The sequence below is a fragment of the Cricetulus griseus genome, chromosome 4, assembly GCF_003668045.3.
Source record: "Cricetulus griseus strain 17A/GY chromosome 4, alternate assembly CriGri-PICRH-1.0, whole genome shotgun sequence".
Classification (NCBI taxonomy): domain Eukaryota; kingdom Metazoa; phylum Chordata; class Mammalia; order Rodentia; family Cricetidae; genus Cricetulus; species Cricetulus griseus.
Genome location: NC_048597.1, coordinates 196,875,001 through 196,895,572, shown reverse-complemented (window position 1 = coordinate 196,895,572; position 20,572 = coordinate 196,875,001). Strand labels below are relative to the sequence as shown.

Here is a 20,572-nt window from a genome sequence, read left to right as displayed (position 1 = left end):
GGGTCCCAGACCTGCTCTGAGTGTAGCTCCCTTTGCAGCCTCCTGCGGGGACAGGCATGACCATGATGTCTCAGCAGCCAGTCATGTTTGCACAACCCATGATGAGACCACCCTTTGGAGCCGCAGCTGTGCCGGGCACACAGGTCAGTTTCCTAAAGTTCACAAAACCATACATTTACTCCTAAACCTCAAACTGTCTTGCTGTTAGTGATGTGAGGAACAGAGGCAAGAGGACAGCTCCACTCTTCACCCGCAGCAGCCTTCGGAGTTCTCCTGGTCTTTAAGGATTCAGGCCAGAATGGGCTGCCTGGCTTGAAAATAATATTTCAGGACTAGCCAGTGTGAGGCAGAACTAGTGGTTAATAAAGACTGAACAGGAAAGTTAAAACTGCTCAGAAAGAAAGACACAGCTCCAGAGTGTGTTTATAGACTTCTCTAAGAGGGTGTCACATTTTGTTGTCAGGTATACAGTTTGGGTGGGTTTGAAGCCATTCTCATTGAAGAGTGCTAAGGGCCTTAAGAGATCCCTGGGCAGTTTTGGGGCAGCATGTGACAGGTTTACAGTTGATAAGTCAGAGTTGAGATCACAGGGATGCCAGAAGGTTGGGTGTCTGAACTGTAAACAGTGTTAACAGTTTTGTTTGAGAGTCCCCAGGGTACTTCTTGGAAGACCCTACCCAAGGTTTAGGCCTTAAGCATGTCCATTGTTATTTTAACATAAAATATCTCTATATAGAAGGAATATCATTTCCATGTTAGCCTTCACAGAAAATGTTTGTTGGGCTGAAATTCTTGCTTCCATCAGACTCCGGGGTGAAGGGCTCCTTTCCTGCCTCATGGTCCTGTCATTTTCCCTGTCTCTCTATCCTGCCTCCCTCAGTGTGGCTGTTTAAAAACTGTTGCTTCAGGAGTAAAGGGACATGGAAGCAGTGTAGGGTATGGAGATAGTGACAAAGAACTAACCATCCTGAGGTCCTTCTCTTTTTCTTTAATTCAGAATGCACATTTAGGGTACTTGATACATATGTCCCAATGATGAGTTTAGATTTGGTGTTGTGTTTTTTTCTTTTTCTTTTGTTCTTTTTTTTTTTTTAAAGATGGTTTCATGCAGCCCAGGATGATCTCAAGTTCATTAGGTAGCCAAGACTGGCCTTACTGTCTGTCTCCATCCACTTTCCACCAGATGTTTACCAGAGTCACAGTTGCCCAGGCTGCAGGGTCTACCCTGCACTCTGACAGCAACAGCACTGAGTCCCCAAACATCAGAGTCACCATAAAAGTCACTTCTCTTTCAACACCAGCTACAAGTTGGGAATCCTCAGGGCCGGCCTCACTTCAGACAAGCTGTATACAAAAGTGAGGTTCTCTATGACCTCCCTCTGCTTAGATTTACCATACTGGCTCACAGAACTCAGGGAAGTAGAAACTGTATAGTGATAGTTTTATTGCTGTGAAAGGATACAAATTAGATACAGCTAGAGGAAGAGATGATAGGAACATCTGGGAGAGGTTCAAGCATGTAGCTGCTTCTAGCATCAATGTGTGGCAGTATTGGCAACTGCAGAAGATAACTCCGGCGTCAGAATGACATTAGCAAGGCTTCGTTGCCCAGTAATAATTGATTGAACCTATGAGTTGCACTCAGTCTCTAATCCCTCCCCACCCTGGAAGCCATGCTTGCTATTATGTGGCTTAAAGACTCAACGACATAATAACTAATTGGCTTTTCTGGTATGGCCAGCCTCCATCTACTCTGTGTCATCCCAGCATACGTTATGGAAGGGTGCCTATGAGTCACCTTGTTAGCATAAGGGGTTGTTCTAGTTTGCTATGAGAAACGCCATGACTAAAAGCAGCTTGTGGGGAAAGGGTTTATTTCAGCCTACAGTTAATGGTCCATCGTGAAGGGTTAGGGCAAGAGTTCAAGGCAGGAGCCTGGAGTCAGGACAAAGACCATGGTGGGATGTTGCTTCTTCATGGCTTATACCAGCCAGGGCCACCTATCTAGGGATGGTAGCACCCACAGTAGTCCAGGCACTCCCACATCAATCATTATCAAGAAAGTGTCTCACAAGCTTATCCACCAATCTGATTGTGACATTTTCTCAGTTGAAGTTCCCTCTTTCCAGATGACTCCAACTTGTGTCAAATAACTAACCTAAGGGGGTTTCCAGGAGCAACCCTGAATAACCAAGTCATGTCTGTCACTTAGGACATTACTAGGGTTTAGAGTTTATCTAGCAGGATCTGCAATGAAGGGAAACCTGTTTTCGGTGAGGCCAGATTCCCTACTCTCCCATCCACTTCCAGAAACACAAAAAGCATCTTGTGGTTTAAGTGCTTTGCTGCTAATATTGGCCATGCTAGAAGCTGTCCTCTCTTGATTCTTCTTTTAAATTGTCTGTAAAATAAAGAGATATGTGTGGAACCAATGGACTTTTTTGCCCTGAGCAACTGGCCTGGACAGAGCGAGAACCCAAAATTATAACTTAAGTAGCAACTTGCTGAGCAAAGTAAACCAAATGTTTCCAATTGAATTTAATGACGTCAGAAAATGGCTTCACTCCTGTGGCGTTTTAAATGTACCAAATGGATGTTTACATTGTCTTATCTATAGGATACTTACAACTTTTAAACATTATTATTTTCAGTAGTGGAAGCCTTAGAAATGAGTTAATATAATTTCATCCATAAGTTATTACTTGATTTGAAGAATAAAAATAAAAAAAAATGATAGCATGAAATGTATTTTCATAATTGATGTTATAGTAAGTCATGGAAGAGTTCACAATATCTATATAATATTCATTTATTTAAGCATTTCTTTTTAATCAAGTTCTCACTATTTGGCCTTGACTGGCCCAGAAGTTAGCTATATAGATCAGGCTGTCCTACAGAGGTCCATCTGTCTCTGCCTCCCAAGTGCTAGGATTAAAGGTATGGACCACCATACCTGGCCTACTATTTAGATTATATTTCCTCTATCGAAGAGAAAGCATAAGTGGCCAGTAGAATAAACAAACCTATATATATAGCTTTCCTATAGAAAGCTGTTTTTATTACCAATGTCTGAGCCATCTATTATTTTAGTTGGTTGTCACAATATTGTCATCTCACGTGTTGTGGATAAAGTCTTCAAGTTCTGCCAAGCAGTTTTAAGCTTTAGCATTGATTTTCCCTGACATTCTTTGAAACGTTACCTCAGTTTTACAGATGAGATTGGTGGATACTACAGTCAGTAGGTTGGACGTAGGAACAGATTCAGCCTCCTGGCTTCTGGAGCTGTCCTTCCCAAACCATACACACAGATACCACATCTCACAGTTCCAGATTTCAGGAACTGCTGTCACCTTGAGGTGAATTGGCTTCAAAATAGAGATGTCAATCATTGCTCCAAATAGGCTACTGCAAACATATTAAGGCTTTTCCCTGCCAGTCCTGAAAAGTATGGCCCCCAGAAGTTTCTTCGGCAGTTGATAATTACAGTATTGGAAAAACACACTAGATAAGATCTGTGGACTTGTTCATCTGAGACACACACTGTCCCAAAGCTGTGTTTCATTTGAAATAATTTATGTAAAGCACTGGCATAGTTAGTTAATAATTTCAAGTAATTTCTTACCATGCTGTCTGCAAACTTCTGTTCTGTCTCATTCCCCCCTGCAACTCACTCTTACTGTAAGAAAGGCTGTGTAATTCTTTTCTTAATAGTTTGATGTTACTAAGGATTCAAGGTAAGAATGCCTTTTGCATAGAAAAAATACTGTTCTTTCCTGTGTGTGTGTGTGTGTGTGTGTGTGTGTGTGTGTGTGTGTGTGTGTGTGTGTGTGTGATTTACCGTATATTCTCATTATCTTCCTAATTCCAACTCTTCTCCCAGAGTCCCCATATTTCACCTTGGCAGAATCTGATGTCAAAGAATTTCAAGAAATCCAAACACCATTCCCAGCACATTTTTCCACTCCAAAGCTAAGCACAACCCAGATGAAGTAGAACGAAGCAGCTGTATTAACTTTTAGCCGTCTGTTCTTCTTTATGTTTGTTTTCTCTGGTATATGTTCTGCCTAATGCTTACCTGTCTCTCTTGTGCTTTCTATTTCTGTTCTTTGGGGCTGGCCTCTTCCCCATTAGCTTTCTCCAAGCCCTACACCTGCCACTCAGAGTCCCAAGAAACCTCCAGCCAAGGACCCATTAGCGGATCTTAACATCAAGGATTTCTTGTAAACAATTTAAGGTATCTGATATTGAGCTTTTCCTGTGAGTTTGTAATAGTGAACTTGTGCAGGGCTTGAATGTTCTAGGCATGAGGTTTGTTATTTCTGTGTCATAGGTAGATGATGGATGGATGGATGGATGGATGGAAAGATGGATGGAAGGGAGATAGATAGATAGATAGATAGATAGATAGATAGATAGATTTCAATGTTTAAAGCTTTAAATTTGACATCAAAATCTGTCCTTACCAGTGAATTTTTAAAATCACAATTTGTTAAACTATGGGGGAGAAAAAACTGTCATTTGTTCTTATTTTGAAAAGCACAAAAATTATACTGATGAGGCAGAAGTCTCCCAGGCACCTCCGTTAACTGGGAGAGGCCACTGTATCTATCCCATGATGACTAGACTTCCTAGGACACCAGCATTTATAATACTGGATTTAGAAGTCATGTAAAACTACATTTGGCTACATAACCACACCTTTCCTCTATCCTTATTTCTCATATTAAATAAAACTTAGATTCTTACCCTTTGCATTTATTTAAGCTGAATTTTAAATTCCTGGCAATCTGGTCTTCTATTTCATAATGATAATTTACCAAATGGATCACAGTGAACGTGAGGGAGGAAATGAATGGAAGGGAATGCTTACTTTCAGCCCCAACACCTAACACAGTCAGTAGCTGCTTACAGATGTGTTCAGAATTACTTTATATGTTTACTCAGTATTTTCCACGTCAGATTTTTGCTGCTTTGCAGCTGAAAGAACTGATCCTTGAGCTTGAAATGATTTTTCAAGGCCTAACCAGAAGAACACCAAGAATGTTGGAGCCTTGAACCGTGGTGCAGTGTGATTTCTATCACATATCCACTGCCTACATTTATTAACTCCTGACTTTTTTTTTTGTATATGTGGATTAATGGTAGCCAGGCATGGTGACCAAAGCCTTTAACTCCAGCACACTGGAGGCTGAGGCAGGAGGATTGAGAATTCAAGGGCCAGCCAGGCCACATAATAATAATAATAATAATAATAATAATAATAATAATAATCTGTTTTAAATGAAACTGTCGATAACACCATTCTAATATCTTGACATCAGCCAGATTTTTTTTCCCTTGTGGCATTCTGGCTGTTCCTCTTGCATCAAGACAAGGTAGACACCTAAGATATCACTTATCTCCGAAGCTTGTTTCAGGAATGACAGGAGATGGCGTAGAAGCCTCTCGTTTAGATGCTCTTGCTGTCATTGCACACTAAAAGCCTTGATAAGTGACAGACACAAAGGGAGTCTTGAGACATTCTCTGTCCCTAGGATTGACATCCCAGGCAGACAAACATTTTAGGAAGAGATGTCTTTCAAACCTAGAGAGAGTATTTCCCAAGAGAAGCAGCAGCTGGATGAAGCAGACAGAGGTGGATGAGAAGGCCCAGGCCCAGGCTTGCCCTTGCTTTCCAGTCCACACTTGTCCAACTGTTAAGTGGCTCATTGATGGGCATAAAAGATACCGGAAGTCAATGCCATTCCACCTTCTCTGTCGCCACCCATATTTGCAGATTAGCTCTTAGTTGAGACTGAAAGTCTCATGACTAAGAATCCTAGTGTTAAAGTTTTAAGGTTATTGATAAAAATTTTTCCCTAAAGTGAACTGAACATAGAATTATTTCTTACGTTTCCTGAGTGAATTTTTAAGCTTATCTTGAGGAGTTTGGAAAAGTGTAGGTGTGAGCTGGTTAATCTTGAACCCTTTCGTGTACAGGTATTTTGCACTGTGAAGGAAAATCAGAAGGGAGGTAAAATGTTGGTGGAGGGGTGTGTACATTATGTTTTCTAATTCAAGTATCTTTTTTTCTTCACAGCTGCAATTTTTGTGACTGAATAGGAAGAAAATAACATGAGTTTTCAAACTTCAAATAAGATTGATGCTCAGAGTTTCAAAAGTGAGCCACCAGTACCAAACCCAGTGCTGACTGTAACTTCTCTTCCAGACACACAGCGCAGCTGTGACCGTGAACATTAGGAATGTGTACTACCTTAGCTGTTATCCCTACTCTCGAACTCGTAGCGTATTTGGATTATTTGTGTGTTGTGCGATGTAAACAATGAATGGATGTTTCCAATGCCTTTAGTGCTTTTCTGGACAGATGATGCAGCTGCTGTGTGGTGAGCCATTTGGAAAGATGTGTCTGTTTTTTGAAGGTTTCAGTGTATATATCTATAACTTTTGGACGAACCTTCCAGTCCTCCCATGAACTCTCCTCTCTTCTGTACCTCTGTTGCAAACGTAATACTTTCAGCTAGTGAGGAAAACACTCTTAAATATATGAAAACTTTTTCGGTGTGGAGTACATTTTTCCAATCACAGAAACTTCAACTGTTGTGAGAAATGTTTATTTTTGTGCACTGTATATGTTAAGAAATTTTATTTTAAAAGAATATGAAGTTTAATGTCCATAATAAAACTTCTCCTTGATGAAGCTACCTTATCGAGAATGAGAAAAAAATCATATGAGAAGTCCATATTTATCACTGCTATATTAAGATATATATTTTAATTATATTTGCAGGTTTTGCATCTAAATTGACCTATTTATTCATTCTTGATCAAAGGCCCTGACAAGTGGAGTCTTTCTTTTGTGTCTGTGAATATGCGATTAGCAATGTGCTCTTTATGTGACTATGAACGTGGCCCAAGAGACATCTGTAACTTAAAGATAACTGCAAATATCTTTCCTTCACTGTGGGTTTACGGACATCTGTTCAGTTAGTGTTTCTTTGTGTGTCCTATAGACTAGTATTTCTCCATCCTTTGATTGAGCTCAAAGTGACTTCTGTTGTACTTTTGTGATAGGATTGAAACCAATTCAGCGAATTGTATCTTTTAATGTACATACTGTATTCTCTGATTTTTTAGTTTGTTGTCATACTGTCTGTGCTGATGGCTTGGCTGAAGATTTTGATGCGTGCACAAGGTCACTGTTGATCAGTGTTGTTTAGTGGCTTGGCAGCTCTTTGTAAAAGCATATTGGGTTGGAAAGGCATTTGCCTATTTTTCAAATTACTTAATAGATGTATGGTACCCTTTAAAGTGGTTGTATCTGAATTTACTGTGGGGATAACATACACTGTAATGGGGGAAAATTACCTAAAACCAATTTCAAAATGGCTTTTCTTTGTATTTTGGTTTAAAAACCCAATGCATGTCTGCCCTCTGAGATGCAATAAACACCTTGAACAAAGAAAATGCAAACATAATCTTTCCATCTTTGGTTACTTTTTAAGGAAAAGATTGCGTCACATGAAATGTAGCACCCACAAAATAGTGAGATGGCAAGAGAAATGGCTCAGAGGTTAAGAGTGGATGCTGCTCTTGGAGAGGACCTGAGTTTTGTTCCCACACTCGGAATGGCTCACACCCACCTGTAACTCCAGCTCCAGGGAGATCCAATGTCTCTGGCTTTAGTGTGCACATTCACTCATGAGTACATATACCTACCCCAGCACACACACACACAATTCAAAATAAAATAAAAATATTTTAATGTTTTATTAATTTAAATGTTCAAGGTAAGAAATTTTATTCATGGCAACATAATTTCATTTTACAGTAAAATTAAGCAAATCAATTTTGAATTAACTGACACTAAACTGGGGACTCCATCATATGTAGCAAATAACTTAGGTTCTAGATTACAAAATATGTGTTTACTTTGAGGTGAACCTTCTTTTAAAACATACAATTTTTTTAAGTGTGAGAATACCATGGAACTTGAAGAATGAAATAACAGAGTCCCAGTTTGCACCTACATATTTGAACATTGCATACAGTTATGACATAAAACCTACCCTGGTCTGTTGTAATTAAACTGGGTGACTGTGTTACAGCATCCCCAGTGCAGTCATGTATTGTGACTGTAGTATAGCTTAATAGTAAAGCACTCGATATGGCCAAGGTCCTGGGTTTGAATCTCAGCATCACACACACAAAAAAACAGTCAATCTCAGGGCAGAGACTATTGTAAAACTAGTTTTATTTGGTTACCTCAGATTTACATATAGCTTAAGAACTTAACTCTCATGTCAGTGTTTTTTTAAATACATGTTATTTAATGTGTGGATATGAATATATATATCATGTGCATGCCTGGTTTCAGTGGAAGCAAGAAAAAGGCATCATATCTCTTGGAACCAGAGTCCTAGATGTTTGTGAGCCATGATGTGAGTCCTGGGAACTGAACCTGGGTCTTCTGCAAGAGCAGCAAGTACTCTTTAACTGCAGAGCCATCTTTCCAGCTCCCTCAGGTGATTTTAATAGACTACATTTTAAACATATATTACTTAGTTGTCATAATAAAATTACCTTTTAGATTACAAAATATTTTAAGATTAATCTTTTGTGTGCTCCCCTCCTCCCCACCCCCGACTGTTGCATGTGGTCTAAGTTTTTAATAGGCAGACTGTAAGAGTGTCATAGATCTTGGCTGCACTCCTGATGTCCTTGTGGGTGAATGGTCTTAGAGGTGAGATCCTGCATGAGTTCTTCTGGGTACTGAAGACTCAAATCATTTGAGATACTTTACAGGACATCTGTAATTTACCCACGGTGTTGGGTTGAAGATGGAATGGAGCCACTTCTATGGGTCCCGACATTGAAGACTCACATTGGTCTATATTTTTGAAACAACATGTTTTGTGGCACTTCGTTGTTAATTAATTGCCTTGAGCTTTAAAGAAATGCCTGCTTATGGGGGTGGAGAGATGGCTTAGTGATTAAGGGCACTCACTGCTCTTTCCAAAGACTTGGTTTGGTTCCCAGCACACACATGGCAGCTCACAACCTTTTATTCCAATTGCAAATCCAATTCCAGGGGATCCAGTGTCCTCTTCTGGCCTTGGGGGTACCTGAATGCACATGGTGCACATAAATTGATAGAAGCACACTTGTATGCAGTGTGTGTGTGTGTGTGTGTGTGTGTGTGTGTGTGTGTGTGTGTATGTGTTATGGTGTTTGGGTTTTAGTGACAAAGTAGGTATACCTCAACTCTCAATCTTCTAGAACTTGATCTTCCAAATTCATTTCCACATCTGACAGACAAGCTTAATTTTCTACTATAAAATACGGCATAATCAGTTTTCAGAACAGGGGCCTTCAAATTCTTTAATCTCAGAACCCTTTGGACCCGGAAAACTTACTGCAGATCTTTAAAAGCTTTTGTTTATGAGAACTGTCCCTGTCGGTGTTTACTGTATAGAGAATAAAACTGAGAGATTTTAATTTTTCCACTGAATTCATTTTACAGCAGAAGGGTTAAAACATTCCAGTTTAATCATGTTTTGTGGAAAATTAAAATCTCTGCAAAGAAATCTAGAAGAATGGTGGTGTTTTGCCATTTTCACACCTCTTTATTTTTTCATATTTAAATTTATTTTTTGAGATTACATCATTTCCTCTTCCCTTTCCTCCCTCCAAACTTTCCCATATGCTGGCTCTTTCTCTCTTGTAAATTCATCGGCTCTTTTTTTTCATTGATTGTTATTATATGCATATACATGATATGTATGTACATGCATGAAGATTCCTAAATATAACTTGCTTGGACTCTATAATGTTACTTGTATGTAAGTTTTCAGGGCTGACAGTTTGGTGTTGGGTAAGCAGTTGCAGTACTCTTCCCTAGGCAAGGCTCTCAGCACTCCTTCGTTGCCTGTAGTTCTTTGTCACATACCTCTTTAAAGTAGACTTAGCAAAAAGCCACAGCTGCATTCCATCCGTTTCAATACGTGTGCCAAGCAGTTGGCTGGAAAAGCCCACTGTGTGATATTGGGAGAAGACGTGTGTAGTATAAGAAAAGACACACTGTAGTATTACAGAAATGGTTTTTTGATCTGACAGCCCTCTGAAAGAGTCTTGGGGATCCTTAGGAAGCCACCTACCATGGTTAGAGAACCATTGCTTTAATTCTAAAAGACTTGCTAAATATACCAGTCAGTAGATTAGCATGTTTGGGGGTGGGGGGATGGTAATTTCATTTCCACCATTAGTTGTGACTTTTCAGAAGCTCACTCAGCACCGCCACATTACTCTTTTAATGATGCCTGTGCGGGAATGTGAATGACTGAATGGAAGGGAATTCCCAGCTCAACCACCCACTCTCGCCTCAGGCAAAGTGCTGATCTTGTGTAAGCTTTCATTTTCTCTTCTGTGGAATGAGGTGCCTTCTACTTGTGTACGAATCATGTAAGATAATGAATGGGAGGCATTTGGCACAGTGTAACACTCAGTAAATACTGCTGTTGTTACTTCTAAAAATTTCAGTGTGGGCTGAAAAGATGGCTCTGCAGTTAAAAACAGAGGACCGGGGTTTCATTCCCAGCACCCACGTAGCAGCTCACAACTGTTTGTAAGTCCAGTCCCAGGGATTCCAACACCTGCTTCTGGCCTCCTCCGAAGGCATCAGGCACACTGCCACACACAAACATACATGTAGACAAAACACCTATACGCATTAACTAAGTTTTAAATCTTTTAATTGCTGTAATTATTTTTGCTATAGATTTGGTGATTTTCATTGTAAGAATGGTAAAACGATAAAGAATAAAAGGTATTTAAATGGTGGAGGTAGTAAGATTCTGTAATACAGCACAGATTCAGTAATGTAGGTGCCTGTCCCGGATGTTAACACAACTACATGTAACCTGTCCTTGTAAACCATCGGGGAAGCAGTGTCCAGCCAGACATTGCAGCATCCAGTGCAAAATTTAAACTCCTAGACTAGAGACCCCTTCTTAGGGGATGTACCCAGGCTTGCAGAATGCACCCCTGGATAGGGCCAGGGCCAGGAAGTGACCTCTTGAGGGGAGAATTTTCTGTCAATGATCATATGCTTTCCTGCTAAAACAACTTTTAAAACCAGAATCCTTTCCAGGTGCAATAGTCCTGTGGCTTGCTCCTCCCTGCTCCCTTCCCTCTCTCCCTCCCTCCCTCCTTTTCTCCCTCCCTCCCTTCCCCCCTCTCCTTTCCTTCTTGAGACAGTCTTAGTATTTAGCCTTCTCTGGCCTGGTATTCACTGTGCAGATAAAACTGGTCTTACATTCAGAGACCCTCCTGCCTCTGCCTCTCAAAGGGACTGGAACTAAAGGCATGCCCACCACACCCTGATAGGCTAAGTGGTACATTTCTGTCAGTATAAGAAACATTTTGGGTGGTAAATTAACTCATTTTATTATTGGGGGTGGGAAGTGGGAGGTTTGGGGTCTTTTGCTTGATCTTTTTTCATAATTATATATCTTAAAACCTTAAGAAGTTAGATTATATAGTCTGAAACACTACTATAAACATGCCCCCAAGGAAAGCTGTAGTTAATTTTTAAGTCATCTGTACTTTCTTTTGTTTTTTTTTCAGACAGAGTTTCTCTGTGTAGGTTTGGGGCCTGTCCTAGAACTCAGACCAGGCTGGCCTTAAACTCACAGAGATCCCATTTGCCTCCTGAGTGTTGGGATTAAAGAAGTATGCCACCACTGCCTGGCAGTCATCTGTACTTTGAAGCATGAAATTTTGACAGTATTAGAAAATGGGATATTGAGTTGTGACCATATATATAGTATTTCAAATGTAAATTTGAAGTTAAATAATTTTTTGCAATTCCTGACATTCTCTCAATGGAAAAAAAAGTTTTCCAAGCTAAGTTAAAAGGAGCATTCTATTTCACAGCAGAAAAACAAAGGTGTAGTCATTGCTTGTCAGAGCAAAATACAGCAGTGACTTTCTGCCTGTGTTATTGAGTCAATCACTGTGGAAAGCTGTCATTGTTTTCCTTTCACTTTCTTGGTATGGCTTTCTTTTGGGTTGAGCATCTTCTGTTTTTACAGTAAATACAGAACAGTTTATTGGTTTATTGGTTTATCTACTTATTTATTTGGCATACATGTCTGTGAGGGAGCTTCTCTTTTTCCTCCAAGCTAGTTCTTTCTTCATTGTCTCCCAAGCCCAGCACCCACAATTCTAAACTCCTTTATTCAGTGACCAACAGGTGTCCTGAACATTTTCTATCTTCCTTCCTTCCTCCCTACCTTCCTTCCTCTCTTCCTCCCTCTTTCCTTCCCTCCCTCTCTCTTACTCCCCCGCTTCTTGAGACACTTTCACTATGTAGCCAGCCTTCCCTGGCCTGAGTACCCCACAGTTGCCCTCTCCTGTTAGTCTTCAGTGAAGGAAGTGAAGTGAGTCTTTGGTGTACTCTACCCAAACTCACCCTCTGCAGCCCAGAAGGTGCTGCTGGAGGGCTTCCTTCTCTCTCTCTCTGTTCCCCTTCAATACTGTTCCTCTGACTTGAAGACCTGCATCAGTTCTTGGTGATGAGTTATAAGCACTATAAGGACTCCACTTGAGGCCTTTCTATTTTAGCCTCACCAGGAAGCCTTGTTTTCTTGGTGTTGCTCTCCACTTGGAAGCTCTGACTGCAGTCTGAAAGTCTGCCTTAAATCCTGGAGGGACCCTCTCCCTGCCTCCTGAAACTGTTTGCTCCAGGCTGCCGGGTCACCTTCAGCTCCGCATTCATAAGCTAGCTAGCTAGTCTAAGTGTTGCTTCATCCCTTTAGCCTGCTTGACCACTCTAGCAGAACCCACTTCTCAGAGTGCTGTTTCAGTGTCACACTTCCTGCCTTCTGGTGTGTGTGCAATCCTCACTAAACTGTGCATTCTTGGAGGGAAGATAGAATCTAAAACGTAACCCCACATCCTAAGAACCTAAGGTTTAACTCAACTAAAGTTCCTTGAGTTGTATTGATCTCACCAAAATAACAAGATGAATTCTGGAAAAGAAAAGAAAAAAATAGCATCTGATTTCTGGGAAATAAATAAAACTGATTTTTTTTCTTTTATTGTAAACTGATCATATATACTTAGGAATTTTGCAAACTTGACTTGTTTCTTATCATAGGAAAATGGTGTTATAGCCATTCTATTTCTAAAATGTTTATTTGGTAAAAACATTAAAAAGAGCATCATCTATGTATTTGATCATTTACACTACCACTCTCCTCACCAAAGTATTTTAAATTATAAGAAAGGTATAAGTCGACAGGTGGTGGTGGTGCACGACTTTAATCCCGGCACTCTAGAGGCAGAGGCAGGCAGATCTCTGTGAGTTTGAGACCAGCCTGGTCTACAAGAGCTAGTTCTAGGACAGCCTCCAAAGCCACAGAGAAACCCTGTCTCAAGAAAAAAAGAAAGGAAGGAAGGAAGGAAGGAAGGAAGGAAGGAAGGAAGGAAGGAAGGAAGAAAAGAAAGGTATAAGTCAGGGAACCCTGAGAAAACATTTAACCCAGAAGGAAGACTAAGTATCCTGAGCTTGGTTGGGAACTGCAAGAGGCAGGGGAGCCTTTCTTTTGTGAGAGAGACTGTAACCATGATTGGAAGCCAATCCAGAGCTTAGTTGGATCTGCAATGCTGGGCTCTCTTAGGGATCCAGGCTAGGTCTCTGTGGAGCCCTGGCATCTGGGTGGCTAAGGTGGTTCACTGGTCCTTCTTATTGTTAACCAAATTTGGAAACCTCCACATTGAGGGAAACAGACCATGTCTGGGGCTCACCTGTCTGAGCCTCCAGCTGACTTTGATAGATGAGTCTAGCAAAGGAGAGTTTCTAAATGCTGTAGAATAGGAAAGCCAGAGAGCCCTTGTTTCCTCCAGCCTAAGAATGGAGAACTTTAGTTACTAGTCCTGGAAAGGTGATTCATGTCGCATGATGGCCTACACTTTAATTTAGGAGCAGGGATGCTGTGATCTGTGGGTGGGTGACTGCTCAAGACATCCATTTAAGGAGCCACATCAGTCACATCCTGGACTACACCGAGTGACACAACTGGCTATTTGGTGGGTACAACGGTGTCACTTATTTCCCCAAGCCACAAAGCCTTCTGGTGTAAATTGTCCCCAAGTGCAGTGGTGGCAGAATACTAAATTCAGCTCTGTCTTAAAAACACCAACTTTTATTTTCAGCCCTTTGCTGGATAAAGGGTTCCTTCTGTTTTGTGATAGAATCTTGGCTCTAAGTGTATCCTGACCTTGAAAGCTGGAAGTTTAGGGATAGCATAAGCAGTGGGCAGGGAGGAATGCCACCTTCAGACAGACTGTCACAGTGGGCAAGGGAGGAGGTCTACCTTCAGACAGAGACTGCCGCACACTGGCCTCTCTGGCTCATAAATCAGTCCACACACATGCAGATTTCTCTACATCTGTGTAGCTCTTCCGGAAAACATGGCTGCTAGTCTGCTGAGAACATTTAAGTCTATTTTTATGAATAGGAGATGAAACAGCATAGTTGGTTTAATATTTGCAGCTATGATGATAATTTCTAGAATCATGTATTAATTATGCTGACACTCCTAGAAAAGCTATGAAGGTAAGAAAACCAGACAACAAACGAAGCCATTCTTAAATTGCTTTTGTAGGGTATTTTATCACACTGACAGGAAAAGTAACTAATACAGAGATGGTACATATTATCCCACCCTAAAGAAAATGGATTTATTTTCAGTGTGTGTTCCTCTTGGTACTGGAAGCAATGATAGACTATCAGTGAGATGAGCATTAAAGACAATACTTTCTAGCTAAGTGATAGTTAATTGAATATTTTCTAAAACCTTTTAACTAAAATATATATATATATATAAACACAGTCATCAACTTTATTTTTTAATTTTATTAAACTATTTTTAACAACTCACATTATAAAAGAATGGCAGATATTTTAAGCACCATTTACAACGTCATTATGCTAACCCAAATGAAGATACCCTTTTGCCTACTAATCAAGAATATAACAGAAAACAAAAACAGGGAATAATAATTTCTTATTTTGTAGTCTTTATTGGGACACCTCTAAAAGAAAAAAGATTTTACTCCAGCAGTGAATTGTGTCATGAGAGAAGAATATGTGACCTTTGAAATTGCCAGAAAGAATAGAGCAAAGATTGGGCTCCTGAATTACTAAATTTTAGAGTGTGCTTGAGTATATCATCGAAACTGCTTAAGCATAATGCCCTGCCCTAACCCTGTTTGTAGCCATTTACACCATACTTGTTTGTTCAGGGTGAGTGCCCTAAGTGCTTACTCTGCATTTTGCTCTAGCAGGTCACTAACATCTTAATGCTACTTGGGAGCCAGAGTGACGATGCCACCTGGGTCCCTAATGAGAACCATCAGAACCATCTTTGCTATCTGAGGGTTTGGAGCAAGTGGGTTCACTTTTTAAAAAGACTTCAAAAATCCCTTGCTCTAAAAACATAGCACCTTACAGAGTAGACAGTACAGCATGGCAAGGAGTGGAGTTCAAAGCAGGATCCTGGCTTGTGAAGAGGAGTCTTTGCACTCCTTGAAAACTTCCTATCTTGAGAATTAGTTAAATAAAAACTGGAGATTTTAAAGTGTCTCAGCTTTCAAGCTGGGCAGTGCTGGCACACACCTTTGATGCCAGCACTCAGGAGGCAGAGGCAGGTGGATCTCTGTGAGTTAGAGGCCTGCCTGGTCGACAGAGCGAGTTCCAGGGCAGCTAAGGCTACACAGAGAAACCCTGCCTTGAAAAAACAAAAAACAAAACAAACAAACAAAAATGCCTCTGCTTTCAATATTTTTAAAGTTGGTGCCTCTGCTTTCAGTATCTTTAAAGTTGGTTCGTTGCACAGAACAAAGTGTTTCTCCAATTTTTGACAGACAGGTTGATGCTGGTTTGTTGTTTCTTTTCTTAAAGCCACAGTTAATAGTTTTGTTTATAAAGTTCACTACTTCTTTTGATTTGTAATTTTTATATGTTTTGATCTGTAGTTCCTAAAATAAGTTTCTCGGTACCAAGAGAAAACACATATAAACACCCAGGGCAGGAACAGAGCTGAATGGCTCTGTCTCATAACTCTACCAATGAAACCTCCTTGTCTCTCCTGATTCTAATTGTGTTACTATGAATCTTGGTATTATTCCATTCAAGTTGGTTCTTCTTAGAGTAGGGCTCTAAGAGCAAGCCTGTTGAGAAGTCATATTACAGTTCTGGTTTGACCTTTTAAAAGAGTGTCTAGTTTCAAAGAAGGCCCAAGTAAACAGTGGTTTCCCTCAACGAAACTTACCACCACATAGAGTATATTTTTGACGCTGAAGTGCCATCTAGTTTCATTATCTGTACCTAAACATTCTAACTGTGAGAAAGTTACCTAATTTTGATAAAGGAAGTCTGTAAAAAACGATGGCACACCACCGACAGGTCCGAGTACAAGCACAGCCCGTGAGGGGTCTCAAAGTGAGAGCTGGCTTTCTCTGGCATTCAGGATGTGCATGAACTCGCCTCAGTTTTTCCTCAGCCATAAGCACAGTTGGCTGCATTTCCATGGATCCAGAGGCAAATCTGGGCATACTTGAGCGGTGTGATGCGCACAGCCACGTTATAGTCCTTCTGAACCCCGTGTACATCCACCCACTGGTGGCCTGAGTAGACGGCGATGATCTTGCGTTTCCAGTTTTTTTTGCCTGGCTCTTTGAGCCTCAGGTAGATGCCAGAGCCGGTGGAGCCTGCTTCAGCATCGCAGTACTGATACAGGAGGTCATTGGATTCCTCTGAAACGCTGCAAAACCGATACACCAACTGATCATCCCTATCGTTGTCAAACCCGGAGAAGTGGATCCGGCCTCCGGGCAGCTTGGCGATGGTGGGGCTGACTCCCAGCTCCATATGCTGCTGTTTGTGAGCTCGCTTCAGCTCCAGGAGCGCATAGTCGTAGTCTAAGGCCGGGTCCCCACTCTCTCCCCTCGCCCAGCCTTTGGGAATGTGGGTGCTCTTGACACGAGTCCACTGGAAGGAGGGCCTCCCTTGGGTGACCCCCGGACCCCTCCTGGATCCTTTTCCCCGTCTTTGTGTGGTGCTCTCCTGAGGTTGCTCTTGACCACTGTGACTTCGGCCAGCACCCTCGGCTTCTCTCCGGTTCCTCTTGGAACCTTTGCGTTTCTTGCGGCCTCCTTTATTTCTCATCTTCAGCACTCCCACCCTTAATTTCTTACTGCCTTTGATATAGTCCTTCCCATCGTGGACACAGTGGGCAGCTGTGAGCACGTGGTTGGGGGAGACGAGGGCGCCGCTGCAGCCGGTGGACAGCTTCACCGCTGTGTTAAAAGGGAAATTGGTCAAGAACCTTTTGTCCAAGATGCTGAACCTGCTGTCTGTACCGTACACCTGCCGCCTCCTCCTAGGGTGTGGTCCTTTTATGCTGTTGTTTCCAGCGGGCTCTGGGACCAGGTCTTGAACTTTCACCCTGGTTAAGGTTCGGGTGCCATTCTCAAAGACCGTCTCATAGGAAAGGGAGTCTTCGAGCTGGGAAAGGCTGGGAGCCGGGAGCTCTGCCTGACACTCGATGCCACACACTCTGGCCATCACTACCCCAGCATCTGCCTGGAACGTGGGGCTGGCAAGACGGACAGTCCTCTCACTCACAACCCGGGGTATTCTGCTCAAATGCCATGTAAAATCTGGTGCTGTTTCAGACGCATCAGAGAGGGGCCATCCAGAGATGAAAATTATCAGCCAAAATAACATATTTTCCATCTTGTTTTTTTCTATTTTGCCCTTTAAAAAAAAGAAAGACAAAAGCAAAGAATGGTTTGGGGGCTTCTTTTCTTTTAAACAAAACTTACCTCTTTGTTTACATATTAGGTCCTCAGTGGTCCTCCACCTTGAATATCCCATTTTCACCCAACTTAGACTTCTGGAGAGTAGATCCATACTCCGCTGAATGGACCCATAACAGACATATGAAATCACCGAGTTCTTTCTCAGCCAGCTCTATGGATCCCTCTTTCCCTCCCCACCTACTTCCCCACACAGCCCAGGCTGGGACAAAGTGGAGAGGTCTCAGCCCACAACCTCTCCCAGATGCTTATTTCTTCATTGCTTATAGAGGCAGAAGCAGCAGCCTGCAGCTCCTTCTGGTACTTAGCTCTATGAAAGCAGGATCAGAAACTCCTCACATCTAAAAGGTAAATGACTATCAGAGTTTGAAACACTCACTGATCTGGGGGTGCAGAAGGAGCTGATTTGGGGTTTGCATCAGAAGACAATGCTGTGGAGCAGCGCCAAGTTAGAAACAGATGAGTTCATCAGCTAGGCACCTGCTGGTTTCATATATGCATAGGTACACACCACAGGCACGCATGCACACCACTCACACACACCACACAACACACACACATACGACACACACACAACATACACACAATACATATAGACACACACAACAGTTCATCACCTGCTGGTTTCATATATGCATAGGTACACACCACAAGCACACATGCACACCACTCACACACACCACACAACACACACACATACGACACACACACAACATACATACACACAACACACACAGACCCACAGACACAACATACAACAATACACATACATGGTTTCATATATGCATAGGTACACACCACTCACACACACCACACAACACACACAACATACACACAACACACACAGACCCACAGACACAACATACAACAATACACATACAGAAACACACAAACACATACAGACCCCACACACACAGACACACACACATACAGACCCTCACACACAGCATACAACACATACACGTACTGACACACAGACACACACAACACACACATACACAACACAAACACACAACACAGACATGCATATGCACGTAAGCAAATACAGACACAACACACACACAACACACACACACACACACACACACACACACACATAAAGAAAGAGGAAGGGGAGCACACGCCTTTAATCCCAGCACTCGGGAGGCAGAGGCAGGCGGATCTCTGTGAGTTCGAGACCAACCTGGTCTACAAGAGCTAGTTCCATACAGCCTCCAAAGCCACAGAGAAACCATGTCTCAAAAAACAAGAAGAAAAAACAGGAAAATGGGGTCAGGAAGCAGGACAGGGCTGGAGGTGCACCTAGGGCTTCATGCATCTATTGTTTGGGGAGCTTTTACTTTTTATTTTAAGACAGTCTCAGCTGCACAAGTTGACTTGCTTGAACTTGCTCTGTTGCCCAGGCTGGCTGTGATCTTTGATCCTTCTAGCTCAGCCTCCTGAGTAGCTGGGACTTTAGTTAGGCCTTTGTCACCAGGCCTGGGCCCCTCCTTTGATTTTTTTTTCTTTAGAATATCTATTATTTCTTCATTGACAATTTCATACAAACATACCATGTATCTTAACCTTACCTACTACTGAAGCGTCCTCCCCTGCACAGTCCCAAACCTCCCTTCGCACCTTCATGTTGTCACTTTTTATTTTTGTAACTTGGAGTGCAAGCAGTGCTATCTGCTGGAGTGGTGGCTGATCATGCTGCCTGCTCTTTGGCAGTCCTGGTAACCATAGCTGCAGTGGGATCCCTTCGGCCTTTACTCCTTTGCCATAAAAGAAAATACACAGTAAAGACCACCTTATGCTGAAGTAAGAAATATGTCCTATACATTTTGAAATAAAATTTTGCATGGAGCCACCATTTATATAAAGGTGCATCCATGACTGAATGACATATGAAAATTGTTTAAGAATTTGTGGAGCATAGAACGTGGTTCTTCATTTATGATCTCTTTCCATCATGGGTATCATCATCTAAGAGCTTTCGTAATATTAAATATATTTAAAGTTGCCAACATGTGATGGTATGTTGCCTCTCTATTGTTTGCACAGTTTCCTCTTCTCCACGTGCAGAGGCATGCAAGCATGTAAATATACGCACTAAGTAGGGCTGAGGTTCACATGCTACAGCTTACAGCATTCCTTGAAGCAGTTTTGAACCTCTCTGTTATTTGTGACCTATTGTCCAGGGAATTTCTAATTAATAGTTTAAAAACAAGGCTTACAAAATGATTTTTACAGTGTTCAAATCAGAGGACCTCCTGAAGCTGGAGTTACAGGTACTTTTGACCCCCTCTCCCAAGGTAGCTACTCCTGGGGAGGACCTTGTTCTTAGCAAAATTTCAGTCAAGAAAGATGTTGTTTATTTGTTTGTTTTGAGTTTACTTTTGTTTTGTTTTGTTTGTTTTTGAGACAAGGTATGTAGCTGTGTCTTGGAACTTGCTATGTAGATCAGGCTGGCCTCAAACTCACAGAGTTCTGCCTCCGTAGTACTACGTACGATTAAAGGTGTGTGCTACCATGTTCAGCACAAGAGTTTTATGATCTGAGATACAATTTTTTTCCCATTCTGATGGTGCTTGAAATTCAACTCAGATCTTGGCATATGCTAGGCAAATACCCTACCACTGAGCCCATTTAAAATTATATACAAGATAAGGTTTCACTTTGTAGCCCAGGATTACTTTGGAAGTCC

At 41.6% G+C, this 20,572-nt stretch overlaps 2 protein-coding genes across 29 annotated transcripts in view; one reads left to right on the top strand and one right to left on the bottom strand.

The window, feature by feature from the left end:
- Positions 1 to 4,224, top strand: part of Snap91 (synaptosome associated protein 91) — a 106,442-nt gene extending 102,218 nt beyond the window's left edge. For all 28 annotated transcript variants that reach the window (XM_035443863.1, XM_035443862.1, XM_035443856.1 and 25 more), the window contains 2 exons: positions 39 to 143; positions 4,132 to 4,224. In XM_035443863.1, coding sequence (XP_035299754.1) covers positions 39 to 143; positions 4,132 to 4,224 — 198 coding nt within the window. The remainder of the gene's footprint in view (positions 1 to 38; positions 144 to 4,131) is intronic.
- A 10,430-nt stretch (positions 4,225 to 14,654) lies between these two features.
- Prss35 (serine protease 35) lies at positions 14,655 to 19,628 on the bottom strand. Its single transcript, XM_035443835.1, has 2 exons — positions 19,504 to 19,628; positions 14,655 to 17,821 (listed from the first exon to the last, which is right to left on the bottom strand). Exons 1-2 carry the CDS (start codon positions 19,507 to 19,509, stop codon positions 16,562 to 16,564), a joined length of 1,266 nt encoding a protein of 421 aa, XP_035299726.1. The 5' UTR covers positions 19,510 to 19,628; the 3' UTR covers positions 14,655 to 16,561.
- Between the last annotated feature and the right edge of the window lie 944 nt (positions 19,629 to 20,572).